General features: G+C 40.5%; 1 protein-coding gene across 1 annotated transcript; it reads right to left on the bottom strand.

The window, feature by feature from the left end:
- Positions 1-4,229: 4,229 nt before the first annotated feature.
- On the bottom strand, positions 4,230-20,438 carry LOC100481633 (putative dimethylaniline monooxygenase [N-oxide-forming] 6). Its single transcript, XM_019809196.2, has 9 exons — positions 20,394-20,438; positions 19,839-20,079; positions 14,838-15,026; positions 13,570-13,732; positions 12,164-12,306; positions 10,364-10,563; positions 7,316-7,671; positions 5,285-5,357; positions 4,230-4,644 (listed from the first exon to the last, which is right to left on the bottom strand). Exons 2-9 carry the CDS (start codon positions 19,968-19,970, stop codon positions 4,302-4,304), a joined length of 1,599 nt encoding a protein of 532 aa, XP_019664755.2. The 5' UTR covers positions 19,971-20,079; positions 20,394-20,438; the 3' UTR covers positions 4,230-4,301.
- Positions 20,439-21,506: the final 1,068 nt, after the last annotated feature.

The raw sequence follows: 21,506 nt of genomic DNA, 5'->3' as shown, positions 1-21,506 counted from the left end.
ACTCCCCCTGCTTGTGTTCCCTCTCTCACTGGCTGTCTCTATCTCTGTCGAATAAATAAATAAAATCTTTAAAAAAATATATATATATACAGCTTCTTTTGTGTCTGATGGCATGAAACAGAGCTGTCTCTTAACCTTTTTACCAGTCTGGTTTAAAAATCAGTGATGATCATTGATAATGAACTGGTAAAAAAAAAAGGTCTTATTTATTCAATTTGTTAATAAGTTTGCCTGCTATGGTCCTTACACTAGATTCAATTACAAACACACCCACATATACACCTTAACACACACACACACACACACACAGACACACACACACAGACACACACACACACACACACACACAGATTTTAAGGATGATCTGGCTAAGTCCCAGTCAGAAAAATCAAGTGTCCTTTGAGTCAGCATGCTCCCTAGTCCTTTGTTACCCATTTTGAAAAAAAAAAAAAGATTTATTTATTTATTTTAGAGTGAGCAAGAGAGAGAGAATGAGGGAGAGAGAGGAGGGAGGAACAAAGAGAGGGAGGGGCAAAAGGGAGAGAGAGAATCCTCAAGCAGACCTCCCACTGAACATGGGCTTGTTGTGGGGCTCAATCCCAAAACCTGGAGATCTTGAACTTAGCCAAAACCAAGAGGTGGATACTCAATGCCCTGAGCCAACCAGATGGCCTGCCCATTTTATTTTGCATAATTAGTAAAGATGATGGGAAGGGACTTATGTATGTGTATTTATTACATAAGACCAAGTATATAGCATTTGTAAGTAACATTCCATCAAATTTAGTTAATGAAAAGTAATGTAGTCCATTTAATCTGTTAAAGATCTAATTGATTTTATTTAATGATTCATGAATTGGGCAGCATCCCATCTAGCAGATAGAAAAGAGCTCTGAAGAGCTGTACACAATGAAAAGGCAGCCAAGAAATATAAGCAATATCATATGATCCTCTGTGTTTATGTCTTCCAAAGCAAGTATCCATTATATTTAATTAATTAATTAATTAAATTTTATTTTATTTTTATTAACATATAATGTATTATTTGTTTCAGGGGTACGGGTCTGTGATTCATCAGTCTTACACAACTCACAGCGCTCACCATAGCACATACCCTCCCCAATGTCCATCACCCAGCTACCCCATCCCTCCCACCCCCAGTATCCATTATATTTTTAAAAGAGCTTTATTGAGGTACAATTGACATGCAGTAAGCTATGTAAATTTAAATGTACAATTAGACAAGTTTTGGGATATGCATACATCTGTGAAACTATCATCACAATCAATATAACAAATGTATCCATCACCCCTCAGAGTTTCCTCTACCCCTTGGTAATCCATCCTGCCTACATTTCCCTAGCTCCCAGCTTCCCCCCATCCCTAGGAAAGCACTGATTTGATTTCTTTCACTCTAGATTGATTTGAACCTTCTAGAATCTTATATAATTAGAATACATTATGCATTTATTTTTAACTGGCTTTTTTTTCACTCAGTATGATGATTTTGATATTCATTTACATTGCTGTGGGTAACAACAGTTCATTCATTTTTATTGCTGAGTAGTATTACATTGTGTGAATGTTCCACACTTTATCCATTAACATTTTTTTAAAGATTTATTTCTTCTAGAGACAGACAATGCATATGCACAGGCAAGCAGGGGGAAGAGCAGAGAAAGAGGGAGACAAGCAGACTCCCCGCTGAGTGGGGAGCCCAACTCAGGGACTTGATCTGGGGACCCTGTGATCATGACCTGAGCTGAAGTCAAGAGTCATTTGCTCAATGAACTGAGGCACGCAGATGCCCTTATCTATTAACATTTTGATTACATTAGCGTGTATATAGCTTTTGGATACTGCAACCAGAGCTGCTGTGAATATTTATGTACCAGTTTTTATATAGGCATATATTTTTTATTTTTCCTGGGTTAATAAATATCTGAATTGAATTATTAAATCATATGAAAGTTATATGTTTATTTTAAGACAAGTACACTGTTTTCTAAAGTGGTTATACCATTTCACATTTCCATCAGCAGCATATGCGCTCTAGTTACTTCACTTCTTTGATAACACTTGTTATGGTCACGGAAGCTGTGTATTAACATTTTATTTTACATTTTCTTAGTGACTTGATGTTTAATATCTTTTCATATGATTATTTAACATCTGCATATCTTCTTTGGTTAAGGATCTGTTTCAATCCTACCCATTTTTAAATTGGGTTGTGTGTCTTATTGTTGAATTTTGAGCTTTCTTTATATATTCTGAATACACATCCTCTATGAGATATATTATTTGCAAATGTTTTCTCCCCATCTGTAGTCTATCTTTTCGTTCTCTTAATATTGTCTTTTCAAGAGTGGAGGTTCTTAATTTTGATAAAGCCTAATTTGTAAATTTTTTTATGGATTGTGCGTTTGATATTATATCTAAGACATCTTTGCCTAATTGAAAGACTTTCTTTTATGTTTTCTTCTAGAAGTTTTATACTCAATTTTTACATTTAGTTCTATGATCCATTTTGAGTTAATTTTTGTATATGGTGCAAAGTATTAATTTTCTTCATATCATATAAATATCCAATTGCTCTAGTACCATTTATTGAAAAGAACTGTCATAGCTCCACTGAATTCCCTAGGTAAAGAGAACGAATTGCTTAAAAAATACATACTGCCAAAACTCTCTCGAAGAAACACATAACCTAAGTAGTCCTATATCTATTAAAGAACTTGAATTTGTAGTTTAAAAACTTTTCCATAAAGAACTAGAGACCAAAATGGTTTCACTGATGAATTCTACCAAACATTTGAGGAAACAATAATGCCGATTATAGACAAACTCTTCCTGAAAATTTAAGAGGACAGAATACTCTCTAACTCATTCTATGGGACCATTGTTACATTGATACCAAAACCAAGACAAAATATCACAAAAAATAAAATACAGATTAATATCCATCAAAAACATACATGCAAAAATCCTTAACAAATGGTAACAAATATAATCCTACAGAGTATAAAACAGGTAATAATGTCGTGACCAGATGGGGTTTATATCAGCTGTGCAAAGCTGGGTTTATAGTCAGTGTAATTCACCATATTTTAACCCAAACTATATGATCATCTCAATAGTTGCAAAAAAAAAAAAAAACCATTTGACAAAAGCCAACCTCCATTCCTGATCAAAACTGTCAGCTCACTAGGAATAGAAGAAAACTTCCTCAACTTGATAAAGTGTATTTATGAAATATCTATAGGTAACACCATTCTTACTGGTAAAAGACTCAATGCTTTATTCCTAAGATTAGGAACAAGGCAAGGATATCTGATGTCACCACTTCTATTCAACATTATGCTTGAGTTTCAATTCAATAAGGCAAGAAAATGAGATAAAAGACATTCAAAGCGAAATCAAAGTAAAGCTATTTTTATTTTTAGACAACATGATTATTTATGTAGAAAGTGTTATGGAATTTACAAAAAATTTACTAGAACAAATGATTGAATTTCTATATATTAGCAGTAAACAATAGGAAATTAAAAAGTGTTTACCATTTGTAGTTAAAAAATATGACATAGAATAAATCTGACAGAAGATGGGTAAGAACTATACATGGAAAACTACAAAACACTGCTGAGAGCAATTAAAGAAGATCTAAGTAAAAGAGCTCATGTCATGGGTTGGAAGATTCAGCATAGTTCTGATGTCATTTCTCCCCATGATAAAACACACCCTTAAGAAATTTACTAAACTTTGTTCATCCTGAAAATTTGTGCTCACTCCCCTTCACCCTCCTTCATCCTTATCTCAAGCATCTCCAACCTTGCCAATTCGGGAAGTGAAAAGCCTTTTTAGAGTATGGATTCTCATCAGAAAGGGAGAGGCTGAGTGTTTTCCATTTTATTTAGACTGAGTTAAATACGCCAGAATTCATTTTTACAGCTGCAGGAAGGGAAAGAGTAGCTAGGAGATTTTACGTACGGGTATGTGTATTCATCTAGAATTTAACCGCATACGTACCCACAATTAAACTTCTTTTTTTTTTTTTTTTTTTTTTTTTTAAAAGATTTTATTTATTTATTTGACAGAGACAGCCAGGGAGAGAGGGAACACAAGCAGGGGGAGTGGGAGAGGAAGAAGCAGGCTCATAGTGGAGGAGCCTGATGTGGGGCTCGATCCCACAACGCTGGGATCACGCCCTGAGCCGAAGGCAGACACTTAACCGCTGTGCCACCCAGGCGCCCCCCCACAATTAAACTTCTACACCAAACTCTGAGACCCGAGGGACTTTCTCATTAATAAAATGTAAGCCAAACAGCCAGCAAAAGCAGTGGGAGTGAAAGCATTTTGAGCAAATTGTGAAAGTGTTGGGGTCTCTGAGCTTCACTGACAGCTCTTGTCCTGGTTGGCTTTACTGTCCTGTCCCACTGGGTCAGGATGGCACTTCTGGCCCCATCCCACTTCCCTGGTCCCGTCAGTCGAAACTGGTATGGGCTGCAAGGACCAAAGAACACCTCTAGAGCCAGCTGGGGATCAGTCAGGAAAAGCCACGGTATGTTAGGCTCGGCCCCTATGAAGGAGCACAGCTCATCCATGTACGTGATATAATCTGTCTGCAAAGTCTGGCTCTGGCCAAACCTGAGGAAAGAAAAGAACATAGTGGAATGAGCACAGTTGTAAACCAAGCACTGATTTCTTACTACCTCCGAAAAGTAGCATGTTAGTCAGCACCTCCAGGGTTATCCTACTCCTCTTTCACCCCAGCATTGAATTTATCATTTGTTCTTTGGCTATAAATGAGTTGATTTTCTTTTCTCCTTCCTAATCTCTAAGTTTGATGTTATTTTGGTCCTCTGCCTCTGGCCTGGAGCCAACTGACCTTCGTGTGTCCAGATGACTGATTAACTTAGTTTACTCTTTAACACACGGTTATTCTTTAAATAGCATCATTTAGGATCTGCCCCAATGTTAGATTTTGGGGCATAGTCTCATTTACTTTTACAAGCCCTGAAGAACGGGCTACCATTTAAGAAATGAGGTTGACTTTGGGGCTTCTCTTCTTCCTCCTCCTTATTCCTTCTGGCCTGTATTATAAAGGGTGGTGAATAGAGAGTTGCGTGAACTGCATACTATTTTCCTATCGAATACTGCTTGATCATAGCAAGTGTTCCAAAAACGTGAACTTTGACTACTAAACATATTATAAAATATATAAGTCTTTTCCTACATATAAAGGAAAAACTTAGGATTTGTTTCATTAGCAAGTGTAATATCTTACCACTTGAGTTTCTTCCCCATTTTCTCATCAATATCATCCATCATTTCACTTGTGGTTGGCAAGGTACATGATTCTAGAAAAGAAATGAGAAAGAAATATTGAAAAAGATGAAAAAATCAGAAATATATAATGACACATGATGAGTTTTTCTTAGTACTTATGAACTATGTCCCTAAAAGATTTTGTATCAAGAGGAGCTATCTTTGGTATCTTTGGTAGAATAACAATTTACAGAAATAAAGACTTGAGATGACAATGAACCCCCTCTGTGAATAGCAAAGCTGGCCGGCAGTGAGATAGTGAGAGCAGAGAAGTTTATGGCTTCAAATCATCCCATCTCATATTTCTGTGACGTCATACATAATCCTCAACATGCCTGAGATATACCTTATGCACATAATAGCTTAACAGTTTCTTTGTATTTCTTATTTGCATCCTTAATAATTCTTTCAAGAAATAATCTGCTAAAACAGTTCACCCTGAGGTACATGACAATTAAAATGAAACAATGGAAGGAAGCATGGGTTTTCCAGCATCAGCTTGCAGCCAGAGGGGATGTTAAGGGGCATTGGAAAATTTTTAGTGTTTTGCAATACCTTATCAGCGGGGGGTCATCTGATTGCTGAGTGTAACCCTTTTGCCTTTGTAACAGTGGCAGAAAGCTATTATGACATTCATGGTGGAGAAACTCCCTAGTCAGAATATTACCTAGCCTGCTAGTACCTTGTGGTCAGATGTGTGCCAGAATTCTTGTCTGCTTCCTTTGATGTTGTGTCCCAAATGCCAAGACAGAGTGTGGTACATAGTAGTGCTCAATAAATATTTGCTGAATGACTAAGCGATACACTTTGTTTCATGTAAATTTCTTGGGTTTATGAACTGTAGCCAACTTTTTTTGTAAAACCCCAGGTGTTTGGCACTGTTGTGCCTTTAAGAGAAAAATGCAATGGAACTATTTTACGGAAAGCACGCTTATAAAAGATTTCATGACAGGGTTTATTTAAATAATGATCCTTCGTGGTACATTTGAAATAGCTTATTTATCCACGACATTTTTAGAAAACATACAGTCTATGATTGTAACATTTTCTTCATTACCTATAGTCTAAGTTTTTTTAAATTATTTATTTATTTAAGATTTTTATTTATTTATTTGACACAGAAACAGCCAGCGAGAGAGGGAACACAAGCAGGAGGAGTGAGAGAGGAAGAAACAGGCTCCCAGCAGAGGAGCCTGATGCGGGGCTCGATCCCAGAACGCTGGGATCATGCCCTGAGCTGAAGGCAGACGCTTAACGACTGAGCCACCCAGGAGCCCCTATAGTCTAAGTTTTTATGGACAGTATGTTAGGTGAGGTATACTTATATTGACCAAGGTTTTTGAACCCTTGAATAAAAAGACACTTTAAATAATAATATTGATCAGTATGATTGATGTAAATTAAATCAATATATTTAAAACATTGCCTTTCTTCATGCAATCCTCATATTCTTGATTTCCTCACAAAAGCACACTTGTAGCCACTGGAGACCATGGGGTCTAGGGGTGGAGGGAGGAGGAGAAGATTGTCAATAGAGTAGGTGTGGCCCAACTTCATTATCCTGGCTGTTGGACACCAGTAAGATCCCTAGCATTGCCCGCAACATCCTCCAGGGCCCTTCTAACCTTCACAATGTATCTTGACGTTGCCTTTACCTACTGCTGTCTTTCTCTTGCTTAAAGCCTTGCAAAGTCCCTCCGATTTCCCTATGAGACATCGAAGCTCTACAACACAGCTCTTAAGGCCCTCCATACTTTAGTCCCTTTCTCTATTTCTTATGCTTCCTGCCTCTGTTTTATATTCCCTTACAGAACACCCTAAGACTTCCCCTATTGTGACATTCCCCTGGCTCTATTTTAGACTGTGTAAGGTCAAGGAGTATGTCTTGCTCCTTCTGTATTCCTAGCACCTAGCCCAGTACTTGGCATACAGTAGGTACTCAATAAATGTTCATTGACTAAATGGATAAAAGACAGAATGGTCCACCTACTTGCCAACACTTTAGCAGCCCAGCGAGCCTGCAGGTCAGCTGTGGGGATGGCAGCCCCAAGGGACTGGACAAGGCCAATCACAGCCAAGGTTGGCTTCTCCATTTTGGGGGGGAAGATGCCTTTAAACAAGGTGACCTCATTGTTTCTGCTTTTGATGATGGAGTCATCAAGGAAGGGGTAGGCGTAACCATAGCCCGTTGCAAAGATGATGGAGTCGATGGCCTCAAACATGGTGCCATCCTCAAACACAGCCGAGGTCTCTGTAAACTCCTTCACGCTGGGCTTGATGGACACAGTGCCACACAAGATGCGGGATGGGAGCTCGTCATTGAACACAGGCTCTTTCCTCAGGGGGCTGTTCAGAAACAAGAGACAAAGACTCTTGGTGTAATATACCTCAATTCCAAGAAATATCTGCAACAGTTCATAGCACTGGAACCAAATCTGAGGGGTTAAACTTTAGCATGAGAACCGCTGAGCTCTCCTTTTGTGGCAGTTTTTTTCCTATTGCCTGCAACAATCCTTAAGAAATTCTGTCTGAGGGGCGTCTGACTTCAGCTCAGGTCACGATCCTGGGGTCCTGGGATCGAGTCCCGTACCAGGCTCCTTGCTCAGCAGGGAGTTAGCTTCTCCCTCTGCCCCTCCCCCTGCTCATGCTCTCTCTCTCTCAAATAAATAAATGAAATCTTAAAAAAAAAAAAAAGAATTTCTGTCTGAGCTGCCTCTTCTGGCCCTTTGAAGCTTGAAGATTTCCTTCTGGGTGCTTATATGATTTGGTGATTCACCGAAGAGGTGAGAATAAAACTAATTCCTAACCATAAGCAGTGGTTTAGGGTGAAGAACCTGAAACCAGATGGCCCAAGTTTATAACCTACCTCTGTTTCTCACGAGTGGTTACTTCTCTGTATTTGTTTCCTTATGTGGGAGATGGGGATAGTGATAGAATCTACCTCGCTGTTGTGAGAATTAAATGAACCTTACCTGTAAAGGACTTAAAACAGTGCCTGCCACTTGCAAGCATCATTGTTATAAGTGAACTATTATTATAAATGAGGCCTTCTATGAGAAAATCAAATTTGCTCGGTGAGCTGCTTTATTGCCATGTTTGGTTTCCTTTACGTTGGTTGCCAACATTCTAGGATTCAGGGATTTTGGAATTTACTCCAAGTATCTCAAACACTCAGAAATTTTACAAATCTTAGAATCTGTCTAGATACTTCCACACCATTCTCGACATCGATCGTTCTGTAACCTCTTCTTTTGCCTTATAAGGTGACAAAAAGTAGGTCACAGTAAAACCTGTTTTTTTCCCCCTGCCCCCTACCCAAGGGAGGAGTGAGAAGGTGTCCTCAATACCTTAAGGTAACTGGAACCTTTTCTAAGAGGGAGCTTCGTTCTTGGAATGAATGGATTTCCAAATCTATGTTTCAACTGTCTAAAGGGCAAAGCCAGAATATGATTTGCAGTCGCTCTTAGAAGACAAAAATCTTAATTAGCTCGGGCTTTGGAGCTTCTGTTATATTAAACATAATTTTAAATGCATGAAATCAGGGGCGCCTGGGTGGCACAGCGGTTAAGCGTCTGCCTTCGGCTCAGGGTGTGATCCTGGCGTTATGGGATCGAGCCCCACATCAGGCTCCTCCACTATGAGCCTGCTTCTTCCTCTCCCACTCCCCCTGCTTGTGTTCCCTCTCTCGCTGGCTGTCTCTATCTCTGTCAAATAAATAAATAAAATCTTTAAAAAAAATAAATAAATGCATGAAATCAATATCTTTTTTTCTTTAGGGATGTAACCGTCCACCAGAGTAGGTAGGATAAATGCTGTGGAGTGAGATTTGCTATTTCCATTTACAGTTTCCTCTTTCTTTTCCTTGTCTGATTCTCTAAACACAATGAAACATTTTTTAAAAGATTTTATTTTTACATGACCTCTACACTCAACATGGGGCTTGAACTCATAACACTGAGATCAAGCGTTGCATGCTCTACCGACTGAGCCACCCCGGTGCCCCTAGAATGCCTTTCTCATTAGTCGTTGTTGGGCTCTGCCTCTATAGAGAAGTATATAAACAAATATTAATTTTACAGGCTACATCAGTTTTGTGAATCTTCACTGTTTTACATGTTCCATGTGTCCCGATTGTCCTGCTAAAATCCCAGACTCTGTGGTTGAGGAAGTGTGCACTTTCATTTTGAGATTTTCTGCTTTCTGAGACATGTTGATTAACACTACTTTGTTCATTGCTCTTTAGAAGCATATTGGAAAATTTGAGATTTATAAGAACCAACATTTGTAAAGCTTTATAGTTTATAAAGTGCCTTAATTTTTTATCTTACTGCATACCACAATAGTCTTGAGGAGTAGATATTATCATTGTTATCCCCATTCATCCATAGCATGGGTAAGATACTCCTCAAAAAGACAATTCATGAACCGGTTCAGCCCTCAAAATTCTATGCTATAGCTTGTAGCTACCATAAATGCATCTTGCATGTCAGGGGATCTAGCTAGCTGCCTGCTCCTTTGCCGTTTTGTATTTTCCCATATACCTTTCCCCACTAGAGTCATTTCAGTAAGATTTTCACCCCATGCATGATCTCTGAGTATACTGTGTCACTTATGCCCTCCTCAGTTTAATCCCAATAACCTCAGCGAGATGACTAAAGTTAGACCTAGAGAGAACAATTTCAAATGAAGCTAGTGCCCCACTTTTTTGGATGATACAACAGGAGTNCCGGTTCAGCCCTCAAAATTCTATGCTATAGCTTGTAGCTACCATAAATGCATCTTGCATGTCAGGGGATCTAGCTAGCTGCCTGCTCCTTTGCCGTTTTGTATTTTCCCATATACCTTTCCCCACTAGAGTCATTTCAGTAAGATTTTCACCCCATGCATGATCTCCGAGTATACTGTGTCACTTATGCACTCCTCAGTTTAATCCCAATAACCTCAGCTAGATGACTGAAGTTAGACCTAGAGAGAACAATTTCAAATGAAGCTAGTGCCCCACTTTTTTGGATGATACAACAGGAGTTACTTGTAGTACCCATTTAAAGGCATCAGGCCGTAGTTCTCATGCTTAAACCATGTGTTCATCTTCTTGACATATAACCAGTTAGAGACAAATGAAGGAAGGGCATTCCGGAGGAAGGTTGCAAAACGGGTCACATATACCATGTCCCAAGGATAGCCATCATCCCAAACCCGGCTCATGACCCAGGAACCACTTCTGCTGCTGATAATGACCTGGTGGGGAAGGCAACATGGATTTCAATGTCACTCTGTAAGAAAGAAGTAGATATTACACAATGGACATGTTCTGGGGACATCTCCATACATTTCCCTCAATATCCAGGCAGGAGCATTTTTAAAGAGTTGGGTCAAGATGAATAATCCATGATTGAAACTAGGTAGAGACAGAACTACTCTGCCTCTCTATACCCCAGAGTGCTAGTGCACAGTTGTTGAAATAATGAGAACTTGTCATCTTGGAACAAGAGGGCTGTGTATTCAATTGTGACAGGCCTAATCTTCAGAGTCAGAGACATCGATGGTAGGACTGGTGGGGACCAGCCAGTGCAGAGCCTCAGTGGTGGCGGGTGGTGATAGTTGGCGGATTGGGTGGGAGAAATGTAGCTAAATCTCTATCTGAAATTAGGCTGGAGAGATGCCAAAGAGTTAATTCAGTTCTCAGTCTAAAGTCTCCTCTTCCAGTCCTTCTTTCACACCCACTCTGCGACCTCTGCTAGGCACCCAAATCATGGCAGCTGTCTCAGCTCTGAGACAAGCCCAGCTGCTTGTCTATTATGCCACTGCTGTGACAACCCAAGGGAATTGAACTTCAAAAAATTCCTTAGGTTTTATTTACATACACTTAACAATTTGTTTATTGAGCACGTGTTTCCTTAAAAATAGGTTAAGTTCTTCAAGGTCTAGGTCATGGATGATTCAGCTTAGAATCCTTCGGGAAGCCTTCCTTGATTTAATCCATGCTAAGCTGGGTTCTCTTTTTATGGTGCTGCCATTGCCACACCTAATGTCACTGAAATTTTATTACCTTCTTTAGTGCCTGTCATCTCACCTCCACCCACTGACTGCTCCTGGAAGTCAAGAAGTAGTCTGACTTATTTCTGTGTTTCTTTCTTTCTTTCTTTCTTTTTTTTTTTTAAAGATTTTATTTATTTATGTGACAGAGAGACAGCCAGCGAGAGAGGGAACACAAGCAGGGGGAGTGGGAGAGGAAGAAGCAGGCTCCCAGCAGAGGAGCCCGATGTGGGACTAGATCCCCAGAACGCCGGGATCACGCCCTGAGCTGAAGGCAGATGCTTAACGACTGCGCTACCCAGGCACCCCTCTGTGTTTATTTCTAGTCTGACACATAGTTCTGGCATATAACATGTGCCCAGTGTTTGTTGAGCACTGGCTGTTGAGTGGATAAATGACAGTAAGAACCAAATTGAACGTGTCTTCCAGGCCTTCAGAATGATAAGCACAATGCCTTTTGTATGGTAGGTGATAAGACATACTCTTAAATAAATAAAGGTGGATCGACTAGCAACAGTTTGCTTAGAGGTGATCAGAACACAAAATTAAATTAAAAAATGCACTCTTATATATACATATATACACACATAGACTTACCTCTGGGTCCGGCAGAATGGACTTCCTTGCTAGCCTGGGCCACATTACCTTGCTTCACAGGGAGAAGGTCTCAAGTCCTCCTTGATTCAATGGGCACATGCAATAGGTGGATCCCTTGTTGAACGACATGGCTAACATGAGCCTCGGTGCCTAAGCTTTGATTTAAGAGCACAGCTGTACCCCAGGTTTGTTTCTCAAAGTGTACCTGTGCAGCCAGACGACTGAGCTCCACCGCAATGTCAGATCCTGAGTTGCCCAGGCCGATCACAAGGACCCTTTTCCCCTTGAAGGCTTCTGGGTCCTTATAGTCCCTGCTGTGGAGGTAGTGGCCTTGAAACTGCTGTAGGCCTAAGTGGAACATGAGGAGTGGTTTGAGTTGATTTTCAGAAGAAATGATGAAGACTCACTGTTCTCATTTGAAAAAAAAAATCCTATTATCAGTCTTAATTTTTTTTTTTTAAAGATTTATTTATTTATTTGACAGAGATAAAGACAGCCAGCGAGAGAGGGAACACAAGCAGGGGGAGTGGGAGAGGAAGAAGCAGGCTCATAGCGGAGGAGCCTGATGTGGGGCTCGATCCCATAACGCCGGGATCACGCCCTAAGCCGAAGGCAGATGCTCAACTGCTGTGCCACCCAGGCGCCCCTATCAGTCTTAATTTTTAAAAAAAGTTTCCTAGTTGGAATACACTTATCCTTTGTCTATTTACACAATGGACATGTTCTGGGTTTTTTTTGACACTAACTCCCAAACTAAGTATTTACAGTGCTTTAAAAAACTTACAGTATGGGAACTTATCGTTTGATAGTAATAATAGCTAATATTTATTGAGTACTTACTGTGGGCTAGGCCCTCTGCTAAAGGATTTACAGTTTAAGCATTTAATTTTGATAACATCTCTGAAGGGCTGATACCAGTATCTCCATTTTAAAAGACAAGGAAATCAAGACAAAGAAATTAAGTTGACTCATCTTAGGTCACAGGGTAAGGAACTAGTGGAATGAGAGGTTGAGGCCGAGGGTTCTAAGGCTACACTCAGAGCCCCTAAATATACTGCCTCTTCACCATCACGCTTTTAATCTCTTCTTCCTGAATCTTACTCTTCTAATTATCTCGGCCTATGAACAGCATGCCTGCAGATTTTACAGTGCACATGTGCTCCTGCTGCAAGGAAAGAAGGAAGGAAGGAGACAGGAAGTTTGTTTGTGTATTGTATTTACTCCATCTCTGGTGCTTTTGTAGAGTAATGGAGTATGCCACTACACACACACACACACACACACACACACACACACACCCCCCAAAATTTCTAAAGTGAGTTTGCAAAATGTGCCTATAGATGACTTCTAACAGCCCTTCCCCTATACAAGCACTTCCTCTTCAGGTCTTCATCTGACCTCTGACTTGCAGGTCCTTGATTCAAAATTTTAGCATAAGGGTTTAGGAGGCCAATTATTACTGTATTTCACAGATCATCACACTTTAAAATTCTGTTTTGAAATTTTTGGAAACTTACAGGTAATTATTACGTACAATCTATGGAAAGATCTCTTTCAACCCTTGATGTTTGTGTGTAAGTCCCCAGACTATTGTATATTTTCCAAACTTACCAGGAAAGGAATCAGTTGGTAGGTTGGGGTATACATGATGTCCTGAACAAATCATTACAGCATCAAAAATAGCAGATTCCTCTTTCCCATCCTTTTCTGAAACAACTTCCCATTGTCCAGTGACTAAGAAGTTGGGACATTTCTTTATACTAGAAACCAGGGTCTTAAAGAAAACAGAAAGAAATTCCTTCTATTTACAATTTCCATGGGTTTTAATTTTCTCACAGTGTTTCTGTAGAGGACATAATTGTCATGAGCTCACCTGATCATTGAGAAATATAAGGGAAAACATTAAAATAAGAAGTCATAGTGATTCTTCAAATCTCCCAAGGAAAATTACTCAGTGGAGCATATTTACTTTTTTGACATCTAGTTGGTAGATTTGGGGTAAATTACACTGAATATTCTTGTGAAAGATGCCATGTCATTTGCTTACTGCCACCCTCAACCGACATTCGTGGCTTCTTTCTCTCTGACCTCATTTTCTATCAATTCCATAAATATGGGAATGTCTCAGGGTTATCAGTCCTTATTTCTCCTATGCAATGCACAGATACTCTCCCTTGGAAATATTAGTCACTTCCATAGTATGACTATTATGTAAATATACGTAAAATTATATTAAATATAAAAATAATAAATAAATGAAATTATATTAAATATAATCCCAATTCATAACTTTGTTGATTATTTTTCTCACTACATATATATGCTTTGCATTTAACAGTATTGAATTGAGATTAAGAATTCTAAACAAATGCAAAGTATTATTGTTACTTACCGAGCCAAGGCATCTCTGTTATAAACAGCTAATCTAAGGAACTAAGTGGGTGAAGGATCAGAGCAATGACTATGTTTGTCATTCATTTAAATGTTTACTCTCCTCATAATGGCACAACTTCTAAAGAATGCCATGGCTTCTTGAACCACAGTTCATTGGCATTGAACCCAAGAAGTCTAATTATGGACTAGACAATTTGGGAATGTCTCTAAAACACAACAGTATGAGGGTGGAATGTACTAAGATGGTAGAGTCTTTTCTAATATTTTCTATTGTATGCTAAAAGCTCTCAGAGACTAGTGGAGAACATGTTTAGGGAGAAAAAAACCCCCAATACATGAATACGTTATAAACCAAACCAACATTTGATTGGTGAGCTAACCAAATATGTGGCTCTCATTTCTAGAACAGAATGATACTATATCCTTGCTTCCCCCCCAACCGATAAACATACTGAGATCAACAGCACCAGTTATAAGGCCCTTACGTCAAACTGTATGTATCTTAAAAGATTCTTCTTTTGAGCAAATGTCCTTATGTATTCCTGGAGTTTGCTGTGGTGCATATAGTTGGGGTAATCATCAGGATAAGGGAAGTCTGGAAAGCACATCATCTCTTTGGAAGAGTTGGTGAATACAGACTGGTAAATGCTGGCTCTTCCTTCTTCTGCATGGTTCTAGGAAGAAGAATAAAGCTGAAAAAGGAAGCCAAGAATGACGTTCCCCTCAGTGAGTTTTCAATTTTAGTTTGACCGAAACCTTTTTAATATGTAAAAAAAAAAAAAAAGACATTAAAACAATTCAGAGCTCTCTGTAAGATGTGGAAAAGAAAGCCCTTAGCACAGCACCTGGCACAGAGCTGGGGTTCTCTTACTTGAATTACCCCCACGTTAGCTCTGTGTTCATAGTCCCGTAGATTTTTTTTTTTTTTCCAATCACAGCAACTGTTCTGATGTCAGGCTCATGTTAAAAATAAAAACAACAACAAAAAAACCTAAATGGTCCAAAGGAGGCAGCATTTTTAGTCTATTTGCTCAGCTATACGGCATTCAGTGAACACTCACCAGCAACAGAACCTTCTCTTGAAGTGGAGGGTTTGTCTATTTGGTCTAGTGAGAATCAGCTGAAGGGCCCCTTAGAGCACAGATGCATAGGCCCCACTTGCAGAATTACTGATTCAGTGGGTCCAGGCTGGGGCCTGAGAATCTGCATTTCCCACAGTTCCAGGCAATGCTGACGCTGCTGGTCTGGGAGCCGCGTTTGAGAGCCACTGCTCTATTCGAAACGAACTCTGTGCTCGAGGAGTTCCTCCGTCGCCAGTTAGGGGTACTCACCCCTCACCAAACAGACACAGGAAACCAGAAGCCTCGGAACTTGTCTTAAACCTTGCTACTCCATCATGAAGCCACTGTGTCATTTTGGCCTCTTTTCGAGAAGTGGTTGAAGGCTAAACGGAAAACAAACATCTCCTCTCTGTTTTAAGGACAGGATGAAAGTTCACATAATGTGCTGCCTTGAAAGTACATTAAAAAGCTGGCAGCCTCTGTTTCCCCCAAACCCAAAAGAACCTCTGTGAAATGCGGGGAAGGGTTGGAATGACATGTTCCTGCCGGTTTCAAGATATCTATCTCCCTCCAGCCCCATACTGACCTCGGGAAGCGGTCAGACAAAAGTGCTGGAAAGGCCCGACAGGCTTGCTTCCGGGGTGGGGCTGCTTGAGGCCTCCGTTTGAAAACAAAACTTCCTGTAGTCACGGTTGCTGTGTTTCTCATAATGAGCCAGGCTCAGAGATTTTAACTTTCTTAAGCCTCACTTTGAAATTTCTGCTAAGGTGAGAAAAAGGGTGATGGCTCGTGCCTGGCGGATTTTCAGACTTGAGTCTTTCCCATTCGCTCAAAGCCATACCTTTTGTGGGTGGTTGTGAGAAGGAGAAATGGGAGGGAGGGTTCTCAGCTGTGCGTTGAAGGGAGGGAGGCCTGAGCTTCAGGCAGGGGACTGGTTAAAAAAATGTAAGACTGCTCCGGGAAACAGAGAGGGTAAGACCTTGGATTATTTCCATCATGAATGAATCTCGGCTCTTTTGCCTCTTGACCCCAGCCAATCATAACAGGAGGAGGAAGAATATGCACCCTATAGCTCCTTGGAATTTTCCCTAAAGGGCTGTTTGACACACAAAGGAAAACAGATGTGTTATATAACAACAGGCCATTACTTCAGAGAGCTCATATTTTCAATTTCAGCATGTGGTGTGGCTTGAATGGGTAAGGAGGAAGTTCAGCTCAGACTCTGCCTCTGGCTGAGAGCGCTTGCCCTAGACCCAGAGATCCAAGCAGCCGTGGTCACATTATCGTGGCCTGTCTTGGGTTATCGCTGTGCTCATGTCTCATCTTCCCCACTAGAACATCAGCAACCGGAGGGCGAGGTCAGAGGCTAATTCGAGAATGTTGTGCCTGCATGTCAGCAGTCTGCCTTGATCTTCTTCCAGATTCCATCTCTGCTTGTCAATCCCATTTCTACTTGTCCAAATATACCCTCAAGGACCAGCTCAAAAGTTGCCCCCTCTGTCACGCCTTTCCTTGCCTCTTTCTTACCAACCGGAAGTCATCTTGTCTCTACCTCTACCAAGCCCTGATTGTCTTTACTGCCCTAATCACACACTCACTTATATTATAGTTAGTCTAAGACTTGTTTTCTCTGATTTTAGAATGCTGGCTGCCTGCCCTATCTTATCTGCAGCTGTACCCTTACATTGTATCCTATACATAGTGAACTCCCAGTGTATTTGTGGAGAGAGTAAATGAATGGGTGAGTGGAACAAAGGTCCAGATAGTTCTGGTTTCATTGTTTTGCCCTTTTGTATAGCAGAAGCATGAAAGCCTTTTGAGGAGAAGAGGCCTTAATGCTGGAGGATATGAAACTTAAAACATGCTCACATTCAGCCTGCTAGTGTTTAAACCTCATTTGGTTTCCATTTTGCAGAAAAATCTCATGGTCAAAAGTTCAGAATTATCAGGTTTCTTTCTTTCGGGATACTTTCTGCCTAACAGAACTTGCAAGATAAAAGCTTATGTAACACGTTTTTCAAAAATCCCTTTCTGAGAATGGATTGTATGTACCAAGCAACTTTCCTTAGAAAAGAAGAAAGGGGTACAGTGTATGGAGGGGACGAAAGTTTAGAGTATTTTTATGTGTTTACATGCCCATAGGGCTGTGAAGTATGATTCTGCTTATAACCAGTGACCTTATGGGAAACAGATATCCCGTCTTGTGGATAACCCAGAGTCTGCCTTTGCATTCTACTGATCTGTCATCTATTGCCTCCTTAAATAAACTTCGTGATCTGGCTGCATTAGTTAACTTAAAGCTCCCTGGGTATACCCTGTTTACTGCCTCCTCTGTGCCTTTCATGCTGGTCATTCCTACCTAGAAACCTCTCCCACCTGGTCCTGCACACTGTGGGTGACTGTCTATGGGGTGTCATTCACAGACTACAGTGGGAATGTCACTCTCTGGAGTTGTGTCACGTAATAGTCCTTTACTTTTGTTGTCTGAGGACACCCTTTGAGTCTCAGCTAAGTGCTCTCCTTGCAGGAAATTTCCCTTCACCTGCTAACATTTTAGTAGCAACCCCCCTCCCCTCACCCCCTTCTCAATCTCCAGGCACTCGTTCATTAAGTTGACAGTCACCAAGGGCTATCTCACTGTTGCACAGTTTTATAACCTCTTATTTGAAATTCTTAGGGCTAGATATATTTTGGAATTTGTAGATTTTTGGATTTTTCTCCATAACGCTTCTAGTGAGATCTGGGACAGCACCCTATAATCAAACACAAGAAAATTTCTGCAGTGAAACACAAACTGGCACAAATAAAGATTCTAAGTAGCCTAATGTCAAATTCAACTCATGTTTTCTTACCATATGACTTCGGGAAAGATTTTGCCATCAAACGAATTTTTGCTCATTTTCTATCAAAGGATTGTGGACCTGTATTATGGCTTACTTCACCAAGTGGGTTTGAAAATGTCTCTGTAGAGTAATTATGTGACATATTTTTCATCTCAGTACCTGGCACAAAACTCTGCCAAAATAGATGTTCAGGCAGCATTTAATTGTTGCTGATAAGATCATAGAGAACCATTTCATGATTTAGCCTAAGCTGGCCACATCTCCCTGAACAAATGTAAATAAAGAAAATCGCATCCTTAAAAAAATAACTCTTAATTATTTCCTAATGGAAATGATCTTATATCTTGTATGATACATTCAGGATTATAGGACCTCTCACTTTTTAAAAAAAAAAAAGCCTCTTTTTTTTTTTTTAAAGATTTTTTTACTTATTTATGTGACAGAGAGACAGCCAGCGAGAGAGGGAACACAGCAGGGGAGTGGGAGAGGAAGAAGCAGGCTCCCAGCGGAGGAGCCCGATGTGGGACTCGATCCCGGAACGCCGGGATCACGCCCTGAGCTGAAGGCAGACGCTTAACGCCTGTGCTACCCAGGCACCCCCCCCCCAAAAAAGCCTCTTGAGATGAATACAAATATGTCTTAAGTTAGTACTGATATATTCTATTAGAGCAACGTGTTGTTGAGGTCTGGGCAAGCACTGAGCCCAAGACAGAATTTGGTTACAAGGCAAATGGTGTGGATATAATGTCTTCACGTCAAATATGTATCATTTACATCTAATCACAATGGCTGGGAAATTCAGGACAGAAAAGATAGAAGTTTCCCCAGCCTGGCTTTCAAAATTTAAAAATTGTTTTATAGTGAACAGTTTCTGATTATATCATTTGTCCAACAATGGGTCTGCATGGTAAAGACAACCATTTTTCTCTCTGGTTTTGGAGTTTGCAGAGTCTTCAATAACCACACACGCAACATGCACAATCATCATTTATCATAACTTACAATGTCTTTGCAATAGACAGGAGTTCATTATAGCATCACATCCCATTACATTTGGAAGGCATATTAGAGGAAACCTAATCTCCAACCTAGGCATTTGACAAATGAGCATTTGAAGTCCAGAAAGAAAAAAAATGACTTGCCTAAAATTAATTTCCCCAGAAAACCTAAGGTTGAGACTATAACTCAGAACTTCTGACTTTGGTCTAATTTTTTCTCTTTCTCCCTCCCGCACCGCCCCCCCCCATGCTGCTAGGTTTTCTGAGCAATAGTGAATGGGGATAGAATCCTTTCAGTTACAGGGGGAGCAGTGATACATTTTTGTCTTTGTTATAAATTACTGACATTAGCACCCTTTATAGCCTCAAGACCTGGGCTCTGCTACACAGGTAACTGGGTTTTATGGGCTAGTCTGAGGTAGTTTTGAGTGACTGGACAATAGCATGATGGGAGAGATCAGGTTTTACTTTCCAGATCTGGAGCTTTTGTGACCTTCCTCCCACGTCTGAATAGAACTGATCAGACTTGATTTACAGAGGAACCCATCTCCCTTCTATTTGTATCCCAGTAACGTCCCACTCACCGAGAATTTCCAGAGGCCTCCAACATCATTGCTCCTCTCAAAGCAGGTGGGCTCCAGCTCCTCTTCCAGGCAGCATCGGATGGAGGCCAAGCCGCTGACACCAGCTCCGACAATGGCCACTCTCTTCCCCATGGTTGCCAGGAAAGAAGGTCTGCAGAGAGCTCCTTCAGAAGAGTGTCCCTGAATACTTGGGATTTTCAGTAGGAAGAATCAACCCAGGTCTGTGTGTCAGGTTCCTCACCTTAATACAACAAGACATAGATGCACGTTAGCAAGTTATGCTTATTATTTTTACCACTTTTGCTATAGTAAGATAATAAATCTGGCTTCTTCTCCTGGTTATTCAAGACACCCAAAGTAGCAGAGTCAGTGAATATTGGAGCAGGAAGGACCTTGAAGTTCATCAGTCTAATGTTCTCAATGACGAATGTAATAATAGTCACCCCAAGAAGCTTAGAAATGACTTCTATATCTCACAGCAGACAAGTAAAGAAGTTGGAACCAGGACTCAGGCCTTCTGCATGAAATCCACTGTTCCAAATAATCCCTACTCACTTTGAATTCTTGGCTGTAAGGGGTCTTAGTCTTAATGAACTGCCTTCCTTTCCCCCAGAGAACCAGCGGTTCTTTAAATGTAGAAGAAGATGGCGTTTGACAATGTCTTTTGATGTAAAAACTGAGGAAGGGGGAGGAGTTATTAGTCTTAAAGTAAAAATTCCTCTTTCCTTGTATATTTCATGGTGTGGAGCCCTGGTAAAACCTGGAAGAGGAGGACGGAGTGTGGTAGGGATAGCAGAACAGGGGAGGGGATGGGGAAGCCCAGGAGGAAGGGGACAGGGGAAGGGCAAGAACGAGGTCCCTGGTCCTGGTTCCAAAAAAATGAAAGTAACTGATATTGTTCACTGAAGCTGTAAGGTGAAACCTCTGGGAGATTAAAGGAACAATGGTTCTTTTATTTATTTTTGGTTTGGAACTATAGAATATATAAACAAAGGCTGTGCACCTGGACTGTTTGTTAGGCTAATAGTGAAAAGAACCCTCAATTTTCTGGAAACTTAGGAGTGTATGATGTGAGGAGCTGAGCTAACACTTGGAGATGTTGAGTTTGCAAAACTAGTGAACTGTGAAGTCACCGAACCTTGTCTCTGGCTCCCTCCCACTTCTTCCCCCTTTTCCTACTTCTCTACATCTCCTTCTCCCCCTTCCTCCCTCCTGCCCTTCCTTCCGTTTCTCTCAGTACTTATCACATGTCATGTGTTATAGTAGTCTCTTGAGGATTCAAAGATGAAAAGACTCAGTGTTGTGCATCCAGAAGCAAACAGTCTAAAGGAGAGTGATGATCAACGTCGCAATGGAAGTTTGATTCAGTGAGGGCCAGCACTCAGGCAGGAACATGAGTGCACCTAAGAGAAGAATAAGAGGTTTCAAGAGGAAGTGAGAAGAGAACTGAGTCTTGAAGGAAGAATAGATGGCTGCCAGGTAGTCAAGGAGCAACACAACAAGCAGAGAGAAAAGTATGTGCAAATGCACGGAGAAGTACGAGAACTTGATAGAGCGAGCTACAATTAGTTCTGTGTTGCTGAAGCCACAGGTAATGGGGATAGCAGAAGGTAAATTGGACATGCAGGGCCCAGATTCTGAAGGATACTGAAGTGCTGCACTCAATGG

Source organism: Ailuropoda melanoleuca, chromosome 8 (assembly GCF_002007445.2).
Source record: "Ailuropoda melanoleuca isolate Jingjing chromosome 8, ASM200744v2, whole genome shotgun sequence".
In the NCBI taxonomy this organism is placed as follows: Eukaryota; Metazoa; Chordata; class Mammalia; order Carnivora; family Ursidae; genus Ailuropoda; species Ailuropoda melanoleuca.
This window is presented reverse-complemented; position numbering and strand designations above follow the sequence as displayed.

Bases quoted from the DNA above. Each gene is read 5' to 3' on its own strand.
- LOC100481633 (XM_019809196.2), bottom strand. From the start codon at position 19,970: ATGGGGAAGAGAGTGGCCATTGTCGGAGCTGGTGTCAGCGGCTTGGCC. The intron at 13,733-14,837 runs GTAAGGGCCTTA...GTTTTCTTTAAG, and splicing joins TAAGATACATACAGTTTGAC to ACCCTGGTTTCTAGTATAAA. The intron at 5,358-7,315 runs GTAGGTGGACCA...TTTCTTTTCTAG, and splicing joins GGCTGCTAAAGTGTTGGCAA to AATCATGTACCTTGCCAACC.